Raw genomic sequence first — 20,732 nt, 5'->3', positions numbered from 1 at the left:
CTTCAGTGAAACAAGAATCATAGCCGATACGTATCTTCATATGTAGCAGTTACTTGCCGTGCTAATGAACCAGGACATTGCGGAATTAATTGCCGGCCAGAGTGGCCGAGCGGTTCTAGGCGCTACAGTCTGGTACCGCTCGATCGCTACGGTCGCAGGTTCGAATCCTGCCTCGGGCATAGATGTGTGTGATGTCCTTAGGTTAGTTAGGTTTAATTAGTTCTAAGTTCTAGGGGACTGATGACCTCAGAAGTTAAGTCCCATAGTGCTCAGAGCCATCTGATCTGATCCGGAAGTAATTTTCAAACCAGATGGTGGCCACCTCATTGGGGCTATACACTCGCGCCTGTTTGGATACGTTTCCGGGAAGATGGACTGTGCATGGTGGTCCCATCAACTGGCCTCTGCGATAATCGGAGAGAACACCAGTGGATTACTTCCGATGGCGCTATATCGATGTTTACGAAACACCAGTGAACGACATAACATCCATCCCTCAAGAAATGTTCACCAAAGAATGGATGTAATTGGAACGTCGCCTGAATATCCTTCAGACAACGAAAGGAGCAGACGTCGACATTTATTATTTGTGCGTTCGCACACAAAGAATTGGACATGTTATCTGCACTTCACGGTAAAAGACATAGACTATGTGTCGTTTTTACTGCCATACTCGTGTTTTTAATCGGGGAAAAATTTCCGAGACACTGTGTATCTCATTCTGGAAACATCCCCCAGGCTGTGGCTAAGCCATGTCTCCGCAATATCCTTTCTTTCAGGAGTGCTAGTTCTGCAAGATTCGCAGGAGAGCTTCTGTAGAGTTTGGAAGGTAGGAGACGGATACTGGCAGAAGTAAAGCTGTGAGTACCGGGCGTGAGTCGTGCTTCGGTAGCTCAGATGGTAGAGCACTTGCCCGCGAAAGGCAAAGGTCCCGAGTTCGAATCTCGGTCGGGCACATAGTTTTAATCTGCCAGGAAGTTTCACTCTGAATCTCACTTGTGAAATGCAGTCTTCAGGAAACGGTGAGAGTCGAACGCGAATAGCAGACCCATAACCCTCCCCCCTTCCCCCTTCTCCGTCAAAGGCACACGGACACAGAGAGGGTGGAGGATGCGCCGACAAGGAGATAGAGGAGGCCAATGAATGACTCCACTGTGACAGACTGGGCCATCTTCCGCCAGCAACATAACAATACGCAATATGAGCAGACTCGCCACCTCCCCCCCCCCCTCCCCTATTACAGTGGCATCATAGTGAATCATCCCAGCCGGCTGGAGTGGCCGAGCGATTGTAGGCGCTACAGTCTAGAACCGCGCTACCGCTACGGATGCAGGTTCGAATCCTGCCTCGGGCATGGATGTGTGTGATGTCCTTAGGTTAATTAGGTTTAAGTAGTTCTACATTCTAGGGGACTGATGACCTCAGAAGTTAAGTCCCATAGTGGTCAGAGCCATTTGAATCATTTTTGAATCATCACAGCAGAGGAGTCATGCAAAAAAAAAAAAAAAAACACGCTCTGCTTTTCAAGCTCCATTGTATGTTCAGAGAATTCGTTGAAGTGGGAGTAGGGTGGCGTGGGGGCAAATCTACGTATGTCTGTCTCTTCTCCCGGTTTGAAAGCAAGTAAAATACATAGCTGGAAAAAATAGCAACGCCAAGAAGGAGTTGTGCGAAAGCTTTGAGGCGTGTTTCTGCATCTGAAAGATGAGATCTGTTCAAGCTTCCCTCCAGTGGCATAAGAGTGGCGCCACTATGAGGCTGCAAATCAGGTTTGCTTTAAATAGACGTTGTAACGGTGCTGAGCGTTAGTTACCTTATAGATTGGACGTGATGGGTTGGTGTTAGTCAATAACGTATGGCTCTGACGCATCGTACTGTATCTGCAGCAGCAATCTCAACTGCAGTTGGCACCGCAGTGACACAACGAACTGTTACAAACCGGTTATATCAAGGACAGCTCCCAGAGAGACCTCCTATAGTTTGCATTCCACTGACCCCAAACCACAGCCACTTGCGGCTTCAGTAGCGTCAAGGCTCATCGGAGGGCTGCATGGAGATCTGCTGTTTTCTCTGATGAAAGCTGGTTCTGGCCTCGGTGCCAGTGATGGTTGTGTATTGGTTAGGAGGAGGCTAGTTAAGGATCTGCATCCAACCTGCCTTCGTGCTAGACACTGGACTTGGATTTATGGTCTCGGATGCGATTTCATATAACGGCAGGTGCACACCGGCGGCTATCACACGCACCCTGGCTACAAATCTGTACGTTGTCCGGTGGCTCGACATGTTGTGCTGCAATCCATGAAGAGTATTGTGGTGGTGTTAACTTCCTATGGGACTAAACTGCTGAGATCATCGATCCCTGGGCTTACACACTACTTAATCTAACTTACACTAGATTACGCTAAGGACAACACACACACACACACACACAAGGGAGGACTCGAACCTCAGACCGGTGAAGCCATGCAAACTGTAGCAAGGCGCCATAGACCGCGCGGCTACCCCGTGCAGCGAACAGTATTCCAGGAGGTGTTTTTCAACAGGATAACACACACATACTGCTGCCCTAATCCATCATGCTCTGTAGACTGTCGACATGTTGCCTTGGCCTGCTTGATCACTAAATCTGTTCCCGATAGAGCACATACGGAACATTATCGGACAACATCTGCAGTGGCATCCACAAACATCATTAACTGTCCGTGTACTGACCGACCACGTGCAACAGGCATGGAAGTCCATCCCACAAACTGACAACCGGCACTGGTGCTGCCATGCACACACGTATGCATTCAACATTCTCGCGGCCACATCTGTTGTGTTGGCAGATGAGCCAACACCGTGTTATGAGAGGAGGCCGATATGCACCCGTCTTAGCTCACACTGGCTGGCGTGAGGAGGGAAGAACTATACTGACGTGAGATCTGGAACATGACAAGGAATGAGTATTCAGAAAGCGGACGTAATTACTTTGATACTTAACTCTAATCCATTAATGATGAACTTCGCTCTTGACGGTACATGATTCACAATATGATGTGTTCAGAATACATTCGTAGTAACTGAATATGGCGCCTTGCTAGGTCGTAGCAAATGACGTAGCTGAAGGCTATGCTAAACTGTCGTCTCTTCAAATGAGAGCGTATCTAGGCAGTGAATCATCGCTAGCAAAGTCGGCTGTACAACTGGGGCGAGTGCTAGGGAGCCTCTTTAGACTAGACCTGCCGTGTGGCGGCGCTCGGTCTGCAATCACTGATAGTGGCGACACCCGGGTCCGACGTATACTAACGGACCGCGGCCGATTTAAAGGCTACCACCTAGCAAGTGTGGTGTCTGGCGGTGGCACCACAACATCGGTTATTCTACCGGCATTTCACATTTGACATGGCTTACCTCGCGGTTAACGTGTTACCTTAAATGTATTACCTTAAACGTGTTACCTAGAAAAACGTATTCCCGAAATTTCGTTACCCTACATTAAATATTTTTTGCTGTTGAAATTTTTTTTCCGTCAGTATATTCCGACCGACTTCCTGCGTTTCGTCTTCACCACCAGGTGCAGAGGGGAAAGTCCGGCGCCACGACAGTGGCGTGGGAGGACTTCCGCCACCACAGACAGAAACAACTCTTGAAAAACAATGGGCCATTTTGCAGTAGCCTTCCACGTAAAACGATCCGACAGTGGCCTATAAAGGAAAGCTCGTTCATGATGGAGACCTAAGGCCCAGAACTCTTAAAAACAGAGTAGGTTGACAGCTACTGGCTTCGAATCCGTCCTTTACGCAGTTCATGGTTGGAGTAAAACTGCAAACTAACAAAAATGCTATGGGCGTGAGCTACGAAGAATCTTGCCATTTGCGGACAAGGTGTTTTAGTCGGAAATCCTGCGCAGAGCAGACCCTTTGAGTGCAATGTTCACTTCGCTTTCTAATACAAGCTAGGCAGAATAAATTTGATTTTCATCTGGATGTGGTACGACAGTCTCGGCCTGTGGGACAGAGAGAAGCGGAGGTGATATCTGCAGGTAGACAGGTAACAGTCTGATCTCTGGTGACCTCCAACGACACGAGTGGAGTCATAGCGTCTGCTCACAATTACGGTAAGATCGTACAGCAGTTTCGATGGATTAGGTCGCAACAATGTTAGGGCTTTCCTAGACTCACGCAAATTCAGCAGGCTCACCACGTCTGAATTCACTGGCATAGTGCACATGTAGTTTCTGTTCTTTCTTTCGATCATGCAATCAATGTACTCATAAGGCTCCATTGTGTGTAATCAATGTGTTAGGAAGTGTTTTTGTCATGGTTATAGAAACCCTAATCAGATAGCCTTCCCAGACAGTGTTCTTTCTGTTGCAATCCATTTCATGTATCAGTTAAATGTCTTTCAAGTGTGTGTAACTAAATTTTGTGAAGTTTTCTACTAACCTGTGTACACACAATAACTTGTAATATCATTAGGTTTACCTGGTCCATTTATTTGATTTCATAATTAGAACATCCTGCTCGTGTGATCAATCAGTATAATATTTATGGAAATTTCGATATTTGGAACTCAATACTAGGGACTCATTGCTATCAAATTGCGTCAAAATTAATTCCCTTGCTCAGCTTCATTAGACACTCTGATTTCAAGAAGCGAACTGCCTCTCAGTATATCTTGTTGTTGAAGACCTGGTGCAGTCACACACGGCATTTTGCAATACGAACTAATTGCTCGAACACGATTTAGAAGGCCACACGAACAAAGTTATTCCACAGGTCTACGTGAGCTTTGGCTTAAATTATTTTTCAGCATGAACCGGTATAACAAAAACGAAAATTTATTTCTTCCATTGGTAAATGTATTCCAGAATGAGAAGCACACCTCAGTCCTCACAACAAGTATACAGGATGAATCATCTAACAGTTGCCTCGCAAATACTGCAGTTGACAAAAATATTGTGTCTACTGAGGTCGAAGTAGAGCGTGATTGTGAAGTCATCTGGACATGTTTAACAGGGCTAGGGGAAATAAAGTTAATTGTGGGTTGTTACTACCGGCCACCAGATTCCACCGTTACAGTTCTAGAATCATTCAAAGGGAGTCTACATTCTGTATCGCAGAAGTACCCGGATCATGCTATATTAGTCGGAGGCGACTTCAACCTTCCTGGTATAGACCGGGATGTCTATGGATTCATTACAGGTTGTACAGACAAGCCGCCGTGTGAATTACTTTTGAATACATTATCCGAAAACTGTCTTGAGCAGCTAAATCGACAGCCAACGCGTAAGGAAATATTTTAGATCTGGTATCCACGAACAGATCAGACCTCATCGACGGTGTCAGTGTTGAGACAGGGATTAGTGATCATGACGCTGTCATTACAACTATGGTTATGAAAGTTAAAAAGTCAGTCGAGAAGGCTAGGAGAGTATTCTTACTAGAAAGAGCAGATAAGCAGTTGTTAGCATCTCACTTAGTAAATGAATCGACTTCATTTACTTCCGGTACGACGGACGTGGAAGAATTATGGGCAAATTTTAAACACATTGTAAATCACGCATTGGACAAGTATGTGCCGAAAAAGTGGGTTACCGACGGAAAAGACACACCGTGGTTTAAGAGCGCAATCCGGAGAATGCTCAGGAAGCAAAGGCAGTTGCACTCGCTGTACAAGAAAGTTCGGGAGAATGAGGACAGGCAAAAGTTAGTAGAGATTCGTGCCTGTTGACATTAACAAAGTAAATGTAGGGTAAATTACAATGTCAGTGGCGTTCGTTGCACGATTCTAGAGCGGGTCATTTTCAATATACCGTGTTTTGAAAAGTTCCCATATAGACACTTGTACAACACCTGAGATATCACATACTAAAGAATAACACAAGCGCATACAGTAATTATGTTGATTCTGACTACTAATGAGACAACTGACCCTTCCATATTGTGTTCAAAATGCCCACCGACAGTGGCAATACAAGCTTCTGGTCCGGTATGGTATGAATGCGGCAAACATGCCAGCATTTCAGCGGAGATGTCCGAGCAGTCTGCAGGTTATGTCGTTGTATGTCATCGGGTGTATTTGGTATGCTCCTGTAGACAGCGCCTGTCAGCTTTCCCCCACAGAAAAATGTCTAGACCTGTCAAATCTAGGGAATTGGCCGGCCAAGGTACAGATCCTCTGTGTCCAACCCAACGATTTGGATACAAGTCGTGAAAACACGCTGGGCAGCCATTATGTTGGTAACATGGTTTCCTCCTAGTCTGCAGAGGAACGTCTTGTAGCATCCACGGAAGATGGTCTGTTAGAAGACTCCAATATTTGTGTGCAGCCAGTGAAACGCAGCCCGGCGAGAAGATGGTTCTCTATCCTACACCACACTCTGTGGACGCTGATGAAACCAAAGGGGATGGTCAACAGACCAATAGCACATGTTTCTCTGGTTTACCTGGCACTGATTAGTTCAAAAAATGGCTCTGAGCACTATGGGACTCAACTGCTGTGGTCATTAGTCCCCTAGAACTTAGAACTACTTAAACCTAACTAATCTAAGGACATCACACACATCCATGCCCGAGGCAGGATTCGAACCTGCGACCGTAGCCATCCCACGGTTCCGGACTGCGCGCCTAGAACCGCGAGACCACCGCGGCCGGCACACTGATTAGTAAATGTCGTTTCATTACTTAACTGGATACATGATACATCTGCAGTATCCTGTCTTAATGTCCATGTACAGAAGTTAACAGGACACTAATAATTAGTTTCACGCAGCTCTTGATAGAGAGAGATGTAATAGGGATGGAACCTATGGATAACGCGTAGGACCCTTGCCTTACTCATGCCACTTCCTCGACCTATTGTGCGGGAGGTAACATGCGGATCAGCTGCAACAGTAGCAAGAACATTAATTTCCGCCTCTTCTGCCGTCACTTGTTTCCTTCTCTTACGTTGTGTAGGTTTTACAATCCCATTTTCACACAACTGGTTGAAGAGGTTGATGAGTAACTGCAGAGATGGTTGACGTCTATTGGGATATCTTGCCGCATACACCATACAAGAACGAATTGCATTCTCCCTACATTCCCCTTACACCGTGAGCACGTCGGCTTTTTCTCCACTCACGCCTTACTCTCGGACTGTTAAAGACGAACTGACCAGTCGCAAAGCACTCTACACACAAGCATACCGTACGCAAACATAATAACATCGTACTTAGCAACTACGCAGGTTGAATGTCACAAATAAGTGTTGGTGTAGAAACTTTTCAAAACACAATGGTTGCCCAGGAAGTAATGCACCGCCTTTTTTCTCAGCCGAAAACAGTGCTACGAATGCGAAAACGTTACGTATGTATTATTTGAAGTCTCCTGAGTGAGCGCGCCAAGTTGCTATCCCACGGATAGCGTATCTGCAGGCAGTGTCAAAATGTCGTCTGTAACTGATGTACGTAACAAGCAACGTGCCGTCATTGAATTTCTCGCTGCAGGGAAAGAAACTGTGGGGAATATTCACAAAGTGTATGGAGCACCTGCTGTCGACAAAAGTACAGTTAGTCACTGGGCACGGAGAGTGAGGTCATCAGAAGGTGGTTCGGCGGAGCTCCACGATTTGCAGCGCGTCGGGGAGACCATCCACGGCTGTCACACCTGACATGTTGCTGCGAGCTGTTGTTGTCATTCGCGAGGACAGACGCATTCCGACTCGGCAGTTGACGCTGTATCTAACAGTCGGCTAAATAAGTGCAGTTATTCACACTCTTGCATATTCAAAAGTGTGTGCAAAGATGGGTCCCGCAGTGTCTAAAGGTGAATCACGAATAGCACAGAAAAACATTTGTCTTGATTTGTTGCAACCTTTTCAAGCGGTGGGGGAGGCCTTCCTGTTCCGGATTGTGACTGCTGGTGACACCTGGGTTCACCATTTTGAGTCCGAAACGAAACGACAGTTGATGAAATGGCGGATTCCCACTCCCCATAGAATAAAAAATTCGAAGCAACTGCTTCCGCCGGCGAAGTCATAATCACCGAATTCTGGGACTATGAAGCTGTCATTCTCATTCATGTGATGTCAAGAGGCGGTGCCATTAATTCAGAAGCAAAAAAATGGTTCAAATGGCTCTGAGCACTATGGGACTTAACTTCTGAGGTCACCAGTCCCCTAGAACTTAGAACTACTTAAACCTAACTAACCTAAGGACATCACACACATCCATGCCCGAGGCAGGATTCGAACCTGCGACCGTAGCGGTCACGCGGTTCCAGACTGAAGCGCCTAGAACCGCACGGCCACACCGGCCGGCAATTAAGAAGCATGTGTCACTACATTAACAAAACTCAACACGCGCTTTCGGCGACTTCGGCGCCACAGCAAACCAGGAGATGTTTTGCTGCAAGACGATAAAGCTCCGCCCCACACAAGTGTGAGGACTGCTGAACTCATGGCAAAACACGGATGGACAGTGTTACCCCATCCACCGTACTGCCCTGGCCTAGCCCCGTCATATTTCCAGTTGTTTGGACCATTACACGATGCCACTCGTGGAAGACATTTTAAGGGCGATGAGGAAGTGATTCACACAGTGAAGCAATGGCTCCGCCACCAACACAAGGATTCGTACCGACAGGGCATACACGCTCTTGTTCCGCGCTGGAGGAAGACCATAGAACGGGATGGAGATTACGTGGAAAAATAGGGCGTGTAGATAAAACACCATTGTTTCGTGTATATAATTATCATTATGTACAATAAAGAACTGTTGAAGAAAAAAATGCGGTGCATTATTCTCTCGGCAACCCTCAAGTACGATATCTCGTAAACGACTCGCACTAAAATCCTGCAACAAACTCCACAGACTTCCTAATTTACCCTACCTTTAGTTTGTTGATGTCAATAAGTATTGTTCCATTCAAAAAAAAATGTATGCACACTCTCTAGTGTTGTTAAATTCTGTTTATTGGCCAACAATAGGAGTCCCTGAGTACCAATGCATTCTGTGAAAACCACACATCGATCACATTTTCCAGTTCTGCAAATATTTGAGGTGCAAGTTTTACAGGTGATTCACCCGGTATATTCTTGCCACGCACTCGGGTAGAACTGACTGTGCTGCTGCATACTGAGCCGCTACTGTGCACGCAGGGCCTCACCTTGATGACTCTGGTCCCGATGCGCTGGGTGGCCGTGCTGACGGCCGTCTCGATGATTCCCATCACGACCATCTGCAGGGGTGTGAGCGTCCCCAGCAGCAGGCCCGCCGATATCAGCACGGTGACCACCGTCAAGTCTGCCCGCACCAAACTGCCGAACACCGCACAAAAGCAAAGCCGTCACCACCAACTGTCAAGTAGGATTGTTAAGTACCAGTAGGCTGTAGCCACAGAAGCTGTGGTTGTTGTTAATTATCATATGTTTATGGCCCTATGCAACCGAACTAAACAGCCAGCCTCTTTAACAGCTACTGCTGCAGCAAACGTAAAATACAGCTTTCGAAAACAATTATAACAGTCTAGATATCAAGGCACATTTATTCAAAGGTTTCGATCATAGCATGATCACCTTCAGACGTGCACCTGACAACCGATATTCAACGTTTCCTGCTCCTTGCATAGTCATTCTCGATCACAATAGCTAGGTCCGAAGACGATCATGTAATGTTCGAGACTGGTCACTGCTGGATAAATTTGCCTTGTGATCTGTTGCTGTTGTGGTCTTCATTCCTGGGACTGGTTTGATGCAGCTCTCCATGCTACCCTATCCTGTGCAAGCTGTTTCATCTCCCAGTACCTACTGCATCCTACATCCATTGCTCTCTTGGTGTCCCTCTACGATTTTTACCCTCCACGTTGCCCTCCAAATTTGTGATCCCTTGATGCCTCAGAACATGTCCTACCAACCTGTCCCTCCTTCTAGTCAATTTGTGGCACAACCTCCTCTTCTCCCCAATTCTATTCAATACCTCCTCATTAGTTATGTCATCTACCCATCTAATCTTCAGCATTCTTCTGTAGCACCCCATTTCGAAAGCTTGTATTCTCTTCTTGTCCAAACTATTTATCATCCATGTTTCACGTCCATACATGGCTACACTCGAAACAACTTCCTGACACTTAAATCTGTACTCGATGTTAACAAATTTATCTTCTTCAGAAACGCTTTCCTTGCCATTGCCAGTCTACATTTTATATCGTCTCTACTTCGACATTCATCGGCTATTTTGCTCCACAAATAGCAAAACACCTTTACTACTTTAAGTGTCTCACTTCCTAATCTAATTCCCTCAGCATCATCCGACTTAATTCGACTACATTCAATTATCCTCGTTTTGCTTTTGTTGATGTCCATCTTATTCCTCCTTTCAAGACACTGTCCATTCCGTTCAACTACTCTTCCAAGTCCTTTGCTGTCTCTGACAGAATTAGAATGTCATCGGCGAACCTCAAAGTTTTTACTTCTTCTCTATGGATTTTAATACCTACTCCGAATTTTTCTTTTGTTTCCTTTACTTCTTGCTCAATATACAGATTGAATAACATCAGGCAGTGGCTACAACCCTTCTGTACAAATTGTAAATAGCCTTTCGCTCCCTGTATTTTACGACTGCCACCTTTAGAATAAGAAAGAGAGTATTCCAGACAACATTGTCTAAAGTTTTCTCTAAGTCTATAAATGCTAGAAATGTAGGTTTGCCTTTCCTTAATCTTTCTTCTAAGATAAGTCGTAAGGTCACTATTGCCTCATGTTTTCCAATATTTCTACGCAATCCAAACTGATATTCCCCGAGGTCGGCTCCTACCAGTTATTTCATTCGTCTCTAAAGAACTCGCGATAGTATTTTGCAGCCGTTATTAAAGTGATAGTTCGGTAATTTTCACGTCAACACCTGTTTTCTTTGGGATTGGAATTGCGATCTACACTGTCATAATTATTTTCGTATATTATAACTTGATCATTGATACCTCCAATAGCGTTTTCAAAAACAATGAAATATAGGAGTTGCTGAATACTGCACATTAAAGTACAAAGAATACAGATATAAAGAGTGAACATTAATAAAACCGACAAGGATCAGGAACTGATTCCTGAGTGGAAATGGAGGGAGAAAGGTCCTATGAACAAATGTCCAGAAATGGACGGTGTACGTGAACCGACAACAAATACAGAGCTGCATAGCATCCATCTCACAACAGGTGTTCAAAATGGCCTCAATGGGATGTAATGGACTCGTTTATACGTCGAATCATGGATTGTCGCACTCTTTCGCACATTCCGCCAATTCTCGAAATAGCGTCAGAGGCGTCGTGAAGACGATGTTGAAGGGTCCGCACTTCAGGAGCTTGTTCAGCATACAGACGCTTTTCAGATGTCCACAGAGGTCAGAGGTAAAAATGCAAGCGGTTCAAGTCCGGTGATCCAGGAGAGGATGCCTCCATATCGTATCCAATGTCCGGGGAGGGTGGTATCGAGATATCGGCGAACTGTAATGTGCAAGTGGGTTGGCGCTCCGTCATGTAGACAGCACACCACCTGTCGTACTGCCAAAGGCATATTCTCAAGCAGCCCAGCAGAGTATTGCACAGGAAGTTCAGATACGTTCCTCCATTGAGGAATTGTCGAACAATAACCGGTCCATACATGTCACCTGGCCACACATTGATTCTTAAGCGATGCTGATAAGACGCCTGGACCATTCCCCGAGGATTGTCTGTAGTCCGCAGATGATGATTATGCAGACTGAGGATGCTAGTTCTGGTAAAGGTTTCTTCGTCGCGAAAGAGGAATGACGACAGAAATCCCATAATTGTGATAGTCTGCTGCAAAAACCGTCGACAAAATCCTTCCGGTAGACGAAAATTTGCTGCTGATGATCTTTGCACTCGTTGCAGGTGATAAAAATACAAATAATCGTACTTCACTTACACCATGTTGGCGGGCCGTTTGCATGCTTCTTCTCCGAGGGCTCTCTCAATATTCTGTAGAACCCGGTCCTCCAAATCTGGCGTTCGTGCTGTCCGTCACCTGCCTGCACGTTCGTCTCTCTGAGACGACCCACGATCACAGAAACGCCGAAAAAGGGCTTGACATATTGTGTCAAGGTTCTTGTTTTGGTATAGCAGTCCTGCCTCTTGACAGTTTCCCGTTTCCGTCTGCTTGGCCATACAAAGACACCATCTCGGCTAGTTCCCGACATGAATATCGGACCATTCTGCTGCTTACAGTTATCTGCGTCAATCACACAGCCTGCAAGACACAAGGAACACACGGCACGTGGGTAGAGCAACTGTCATTCGTCAGCACCACCTACAGTGGCATTGATGTATTTCCGGACACGTGTTCATAGCACCTTTCTTTCTCCATTCCCAGTCTGGAATAAGTCCCTGTAGTTTGTTAGTTTTATTAACGTTTACCCTGTACGTTAAAGGGTGACCATTAGTTTATTTCCTTTATATTGATTTTAGACAGTTTCGTACGCTACCTGGAGCAGAAGATGAGCTACTGTACTACTTTCAGAGATGTTTCCCAATAGGTTGGAAATGGGGCTGACGAGTTCCCAACTGGGAATGTCTTGGAAAGGACTTTCGTTTCCAACATTCGTCTGATAATCAAGATAAACCTCTCGAAAACGTTGGTCATAGCTGGCTAACTGTGAGACTGAAATGGTATTTACGTGTGGGTGTGTTGGGTGAGAGGTGGAGAGGGAGGGAGAGAGAGAGAGAGAGAGAGAGAGAGAGAGAGAGAGAGAGAGAGAGGGAGGGAGAGAGAGAGGGAGGGAGAGAGAGAGAGAGACAGACAGACAGACAGATAGAGAAGGTTCAAATGGTTCTGTGCACAATGGCACTTAACTTCTGAGGTCATCAGTCCCCTAGAACTTAGAACTACTTAAACCTAACTAACCTAAGGACATTACACACTTCCATGCCCGAGGTAGGATTCCAACCTGCGACCGTAGCGGTCGCGCGGTTCCAGACTGTTGCGCCTAGAACCGCCCGGCCACCCCGACCGGCAATACAGAAGGAATAACTGTTTGTCGAGTGAACGAGAAATCTAGATAGCGCAAGTTATGTAAACAGTGTAATTGAATCCAGAGAACAGAAACTGAAGCTGCTATTGTGACTCCTGTTTTGCTAAATTATCTGTTTCCTACTGAGCGATTGCCACTCATATTAAGAAACATTTGGCGGCGAGTAGTCTGTCACCATATTTTAGTCTGCCTCCATATTTGACGTCAGTGCTGAGCATGCATGTGCGTTATATTTACCACGCATTTCTACTACCAGTGCACGCCAGTTACATTTATGGGAGGAACTGGATAATCCATGGAGTAATTACTCCCTGACATGAAAAATGAAATTTTTTTGAATGGCAGAAACGGAATCGGTTTGACTGTGTCTCACTCTCGAAGTAAATCATATTTGTTGTTATTGTAATAACGTTGTAAGACTCTAATATTGGCTACATAAGTTGTTAATGAAAGAAAGTGGTTGCAGATAATTCATTATAAATTAACCTCCAGTTTCTACAGTTACAGTGCTCTAATACGTCCACGAAGGACAAAAATTATTTACTAGTCTTAATACGAGAAAGAATAGAAAAACAAAAAGTGTCGGTAACTAGTTAAGTGTACCTTCCCGTTTTTACACTCAACGCAGATCATTCGAGTTTGTTAATATCTACAAACAATATTAGCTAGCATTTTTCAAATATCTGTCCGAAAACAATTTTAATGACTGATCGCACAACATGGGTAGCTGCTGCAACATTTGTTTGTTTGTTCCTGTTTTTAGTATAATTTTTAAAAAAGTAGTCACCAGACGTTAATGGAACGCCTACATTTTCATACCACGGGCATAACGTATCATCACACATTGTTATGCAAATTCTTCCAATCCATATGTGGCATACTGCAAACCAGTGCTTAACAGTAATTGTTAAAAACAGTCTTGGTTGCAATTTTAATTTTTTTATTTTTCAACTACGCGTTTCGCCTTATTTAGGCATCTTCAGGTTATCTCCATTTGGTATTTCTTAGAAGGATCCTTTAGTCTGTGTAGCCAAAGGTCAACGTCGAATGTATCAGACCATCATCACCTTCGTTAACTCAGTAAAAAGTTTTCTATATGGACGCGAGTGACATCAAGATCTGGATAACGCGTTCCCGTTCACAGGAGCATCTATGAACATTTTTACTGAGTTTAACGAAGTTGATGTTGGCCAGATAAATTCGACGATGCCCTTTGGCTACAGTGACTAAGGGATCCTTCTAAGAAATACCAAATTAAGATAACCTGCAGATGCCTTAATCAGGCGAAACGCGTAGTTGAAAAACAAAAAAGTTAAAATTGCAACCAAGGCTGTTTTTAACAATTACAGTTTTATACACTCATTTTCAGAAAAAAAACAGAAGACCTTGAACGACGAGAGACACGACATTCATATACATAGGACATGTGCATTAGTACGTTCTGCAGAAATGATTACCATTTGAACCATGTCGGCCCGCAGGTTAAAGGTCAACATCGATATCGCGGCGCAACACCACCTACAGGTAACCTGTACCTGCGGCTCTCGTTGTCGCTATAAACCGAAGGAAATGGATCAGTGTGACGAGCAGACCTACAGAATGCCTCGCCGACGTATGCGCGTACCGTGCCGTCAAATCAGTGAGCTTCAAAGAGAGCGCATTTTTGGCATGAGAGAATGTGATGCATCCATCCGGGAAATTACTGCTCGTGTGGAACGAAGTGTTTCGACACTGCAACGGATATGTGCAGAGTGGTTCACGGGAGGCCGCAGAACACAATGAGATGTGTCAGATCGCGTCACCCACGCCACCCCCGGGCACTATTGACACCTCATCCGAATGGAATTGCTGGGTATATCTGTGTCCTCCTTGTCTCTGGCGCTACAGTGCAACAGTGTAACACACCGTACACAATCAGGTGTGACAGTCCGAAGTCGAAGATGACGTGCTATATACGCGAAATTTAACAGCCAGGAAGAAGATGCTGTGATATGCAAATGATTAGGTTTTCAGAGTATTCACACAAGGTTGGCGGCGGTGGCGATACCTACAACGTGCTGACATGAAGAAAGTTTCCAAACAGATTTCTCATACACAAACAGCAGTTGACACGAGTTGCCTGGTGAAACGTTGTTGTGATGCCTCGCGTAAGAAGGAGAAATACGTACTATCACGTTTCCGACTTTGATGAAGGTCGGATTGTACCTCATGGCGATTGCGGTTCATCGTATCGCGACATTGCTGCTCGAATACAATGACTGTTAGCAGAATATGGAATCGGTGAGTTCATGAGGGTAATACGCAACGCCGTGCTGGATCCCAACGGCCTCGTATCACTTGCAGTTGAGATGACAGGCATCTTATCCGCATGGCTGTAACGGATCGTGCAGCCACGTCTCGATCCCTGCGTCAACAGATGGGGACGTTTGCAAGACAACAACCCTCTGCACGAACAGTTCGACGACGTTTGCAGCAGCATGGACTATCAGCTCGGAGACCACTGCTGCATCACAGACAGGAGCGCCAGCGATGGTGTACTCAAACACGAACCTGGATGCACGAATGGCAAAATGTCATTTTTTCGGATGAATCCAGGTTCTGTTTACAGCATCCTGATGGTAGCATCCGTGTTTGGCGACATCGCGGTGACCGCACACTGGAAGCGTGTATTCGTCATCGTCATACTGGCGTATAACCCGACATGATGGTATGGGATGCCATTGGTTACACGTTTCGGTCACTTCTTGTTAGGATTGAAGGCACTTTGAACATGGGACGTTACATTTCAGATGTGGTACGACCCGTGGCTCTACCCTTCATTCGATCCCTGCAAAACCCTACATTTAAGCAGGAGAATGTACGACCGTATGTTCCAGCTCCTGAACGAGCCTTTCTGGATCCATAAAATGTTCGACTGCTGCCCTGGCCAGCACATTCTCCAGATCTCTCACCAAATGAAAACGTTCAGTCAATGGTGGCCGAGCAACTGGCTCGTCACAATTCGCCAGTCGCTACTCTTGATGAACTGTGGTATCGTGTTGAAGCTGCATGGGCGGCTGTTCCTGTACACACTATCCAAGCTCTGTTTGACACAATGCCCAGGCGTATCAAGACCGTCATTACAGCCAGAGGTGATTGTTCTAGATACTGATTTCTCAGGATCTATGCACCCAAATTGCGCGAAAATGTAATCACATGTCAGTTCTAGTATATTTGTCCAATGAATACCTGTTTATCATCTGCATTTCTTCTTGGTGTAGCAATTTTAATGGGCAGTAGTGTACTTAAACCAACTAACCTAAGGAGATCACACACATCCACGCTTGTTGCAGGATTCGAACCTATGACCGTAGCAGCAGAGCTGTTCCGGACTGAAGCGCCTAAAACCGCTGCATCACAGCGACTGGCTCGTCCACGTCTCCACTTACCCTTGACGAATGTGCAGAAATATGCTAGACGGAAATGCTGTATGGAAAGACATCACTGAGGACAGGATTGGTATCGGATACAGTTTTTGGACGAATCCAGTTTCTGTTTGTCAGGAAATGACGGGCCCATTTTGATTCGCTGCAGACAGGTTGAGGGACATCACAGTGACTACATTCACACGAGACTTACAGCGGGAACTCTAGGTCTTATGACGTGGGGTGCTATTGGGTACAACCACCAACCTCAGCTGATGCGTGTCGCGGGAATTGTAACCAGTGTGACGTTACTGTCTGCTACAGTGTCTGCCTAATAAGATTACCATATTCCTGTACATAACCATGAAGATAAATGTATAGACACTTTTGTAAAGTATCACAGATATACGTGAGAATAAGATTAACGTACCAATACCAAAGGAACTTCAGACTGTCAATTTTGGTCATCGTCAATCTGCTACTCTAAGCATGCAAGTGGTATTTCTATCATCTGACCTAACAGCAGAAGACGACACGATAAGACCACAAGACATATTGCTGACACTCGCCTACTTTATTACAGTGACAAGTCAAATAATCTGATGGTGTGTCTACTGAAGGTCTTACAGTACGCACACCACACAGGATGTCAGCGTTTTGCTCTGGCCCGCCAGATCACCAGATTTATCGTCAATCGAAAATGTGAGGGATTTGCTGAAACGGTGCGTGCAGCACTGTGACCAAATACCAACCACCACAGACGAACTTTCGAACTGAGTGATTGCTGCATGGATGTCTATACCAAAGGACGCCATTCACACCTCATACGCGTCGATGCCATCAGGTACAGGACAAGTTAACAGGGCCGATGGCGGACCCTGTGCCTACTAGGCAACAGGACACTCGCTGAATCGAGGTGACTGGGATGCTAATCATTTCTGCACAACATACTAAAATACATGTCCTGTAAATATGAACATCCTACCTCTAGACATTCAACGTGTTCTGTCTTTCTTTCTCTTTTTTTTCTTCATTGTGATTTCATTCCGCTGCCCCATATGGTCAGGGGAAGGCTGTCAGCGGCACAATCCGCCGATCTTAAGCCGAGTGACATGACAACTAAGATGAGAATAAAATATTACATATGTAACGTGATAAAATAGGGGAAATTAAAACAGAGTAAGGGGAGATAATGGAGTTAAAAATACACTGACAGGGAGACGTTCATGGGGTACAATTAAAAAAGTCATCATAAAGATAAAAAACACAGTTGGCGATTCTTAAAACACAAAGAAGACACTGAATGCACATTCACAGGTTAAAAGTCGGCCACAGTAGTAAAAACACTCCAGAACAACACACTTAAAACCCACTTGGAGCACACAAGATGAAGAATAGAACTGCCAGGTGGGACCTGCCGAGGCAGAGGCCGGAGAGGATGGATAAGGAGGGGAGAGCAAGGGGCAGCAAAGGAGGCGGCGGGATGAAGAGGGTAGGGGCGTCAGCGGGTACACTAAGAGGCAGGAGACTAGTGGGGCAGGAGCTGAAGAGGGAAGACAAGGCAAGAGGGAGTGCAGAGACACTGAAGGGGAGCACAAAAGAGGGAGGGGGAGTAGGAGGGGAAAGGCGCTCAGGAGAAGGGAGGGGGAGGAGAGGGAGCCTGGGGAGGCAGGAAGACGGGGTTAGAGTTAGTAGGAAGGGTAGATGTCAGGGCAAAGCTCATCATCTGGGAAGGGCAGATGGTGGAAGTTGCATTGCGAAAGGAGGCGGACAGTGTGGAGCTGGAGAGAGGTTGGGACACAACGGTAAAGGTGCAGCAATGGGCTGGGGGTGGAGAGGAAGGGAGACACCAGGGGTGAGGGGGCGGACAATTTATAGTGTGTGGATGTGTTCAAGGAAAAGGAGAAGGTGAGGGAAGGGGGTGAGGTCGTAGAGGAGGCAGGTGGGGGAAGGAAGGCGGATGCGGAAGGCGAGGCAGAGTGCATCGTGTTCGAGGATTTGGAGGGCTTTAAAGAAGCGAGGAAGGGGCGGAAATCCAAGCTATGCTGGCATAACAGAGGATGGGGGGGGGGGGATCAAGGACTTGTAGGTGTGAAGGATGGTGGAAGGATGCAGACCCCACATCCGGCCAGACAGGAGTTTCAGGAGACGGAGTCTGTTGTGAGATTTGTGTTGGATGGTAAGGAGATGGGGAGTCCAGGTGAGGTGGTGGTCGAGGGTGAGGCCAAGGTATTTGAGGGTAGAAATCATGAAGGCGGAAGGAGCCGGTGGTGTAAGCTATGATGGTCACCTGTTTTTTTTTCCTCAGTGTAAGTGTATTATAAATGTGAATGCGAGTAGAGACATATTATACAATTACAACTTTTGATAGAATGATTGTTTTGAGGTAAGTAATGCAGTATAAGTACAATCCTGTGTCAAAGAAGTCTTTCGACTTTTAAGACCGTGTAGTTACTATATTCACACAATGAAAGAAACACTGATATGACATAAAGACGGCTAGCAGACTAACGTTCATAGCGACTCTCAATATGCGTAAGTAACCTCGCTTATGCCAGATGGCCTATAAATGGTGGTGCTGTAGGTAGCCAACACAGGATAGTAAACGACTACTTTTTAACAAGGTTTATTTTACAACAAGGACAAAATTTATTTATACGAATTTAAAGTAGTGTTCTACGCAGAATAAAGCAAATTTAAGAGAGGTAGTGAAAGATAAAAGAGTAAAATTAAAGAAAAAAATCAGGCCTAAACATTCGTCTTATTTGACTCTACATGCACGTCACAAATAAAACAGGAGGTAGTACATTTCTACTAGTGTGAACAGCAAAATAGAACTTAAGCTTACAGCTCATCAAAATGCTAGTAACTAGTAGTAATAGTTGACAACGTTTCTTCAGTCACTACGTACACGCCATCTAACGTAAGCGAGGTTACGTATGTGATGTTGAGGGCCTCTATGCTCATTCGCCTGATAGCTGTTTTTCTCTCCGACTTTGCTCGGAAGTTCTTCATTCCTTACCTTATCAGTCTACCAAATTTTCGACATTCGTCTGTAGCACCAGATCTCAAATGCTTCCACTCCCCTCTGTTCCGGTTTTCCACAGTCCATGTTTCTCTTCAATATAATGCTGTGTTCCAAACGTACGTTCTCAGAAATTACTTCCTCAAATTAAGGTCTATGTTTCATACTAGTAGACACACTCCATACCCTTGCCCAAGGTGGCTTCCGCAAACTCCCCCTCCATGATGATGCCCTCAACCCCCCCCCCCCCCAATCTACCCCTCCTACTAACTTTGATCCTCCCCCTGTGTTTTTCCTCCAGGGCACCCTCTTCCTCCCTCCCTCCCTCCCTCCCCCCCCCCACTCCCTGGGCTTCCACACACCCTCCCACCCTCTCCTTCCCCCTCCCTCCTCCTCTCCCATTGGCATCAACCCCCTCACCCTCTCCCTCTTACCCTCACCTCTTCCCTCTGGCAGGACCCCGGATTGTTTGTGTGAACGGTGCGTCTTTGTGCGCCAGAGATCGTCGCCAGTGCTCGTGCGTGTCTTCGCGTGTCTCTCCGTGTGTACTCCTCCGTTCACGTGTGTAAACTCTGTCTTCCCCGTTGTGTACAGTGATGACCCTTTTTATCCAAAACGTGCGCCTGTGAGTGGCTTCTTCTATTTTACTGCCTGTCTGCCGTTTTTATGCACCATGTTTATTTGTTTTTCTGTGTTCATGTTTCCTGTATGTATTCTCTGTGGCCGAAGAGCGGCGTAGATAGACCGCTGCCGGCCTACCTTTCTTGTAAAGGTTTCAAAATAACAATAAAGAAAAAAATACTAGTAGACTGCTCTTGGCCAGGAATGCGTATTTTGCAATTGCTAGTCTGCTTTTGATATCTTCCTTGTTCCGTCCGTCATTGGTGATTTTGCTGCCTAGGTAGCGGAATTCCTTAACTTCACCTACTTCGTTACCATAAATCCTAAAGTTAAGTTTCTCGTTATTCTCAATTCTGCTACTTCTCATTACTTTCATCTTTTTTCTATTTACTTTCAATTCATATTCTATAGTCATTAGACTGTCCCTTCCATTCATCACATCTTGTAATTCTTCTTCACATTCATTGAGGATACCAAAGTCATCAACGAATCGTATCATTGATGTCCTTTCACCTTGAATTTTAATTCCAGTCCTGAACCTTTCCTTTTCAATCATTGCTTCTTCGATGTGCAGATTGAACAATAGGGGCGAAAGGCTACATTCCTGTCTTACACACGTTTTAATCCAAGCACTTCGTTCATGGTCGTCCACTCTTATTATTCCCTCTTAGCTCTTGTA

At 45.6% G+C, this 20,732-nt stretch overlaps 1 protein-coding gene across 1 annotated transcript in view; it reads right to left on the bottom strand.

Annotated features, from left to right (window-relative positions):
• The window catches only part of LOC126291737 (ammonium transporter Rh type A-like), a 332,630-nt gene that overhangs the window by 140,434 nt on the left and 171,464 nt on the right, over positions 1-20,732 (bottom strand). Inside the window, exon 4 of the mRNA XM_049985409.1 lies at positions 9,132-9,282. Coding sequence (XP_049841366.1) covers positions 9,132-9,282 — 151 coding nt within the window. The remainder of the gene's footprint in view (positions 1-9,131; positions 9,283-20,732) is intronic.

Source organism: Schistocerca gregaria, chromosome 9 (genome assembly GCF_023897955.1).
Source record: "Schistocerca gregaria isolate iqSchGreg1 chromosome 9, iqSchGreg1.2, whole genome shotgun sequence".
Taxonomy (NCBI): domain Eukaryota; kingdom Metazoa; phylum Arthropoda; class Insecta; order Orthoptera; family Acrididae; genus Schistocerca; species Schistocerca gregaria.
The sequence above is the reverse complement of the archived record's forward strand: the minus strand, read 5'-3'. Positions and strand labels throughout refer to the sequence as shown.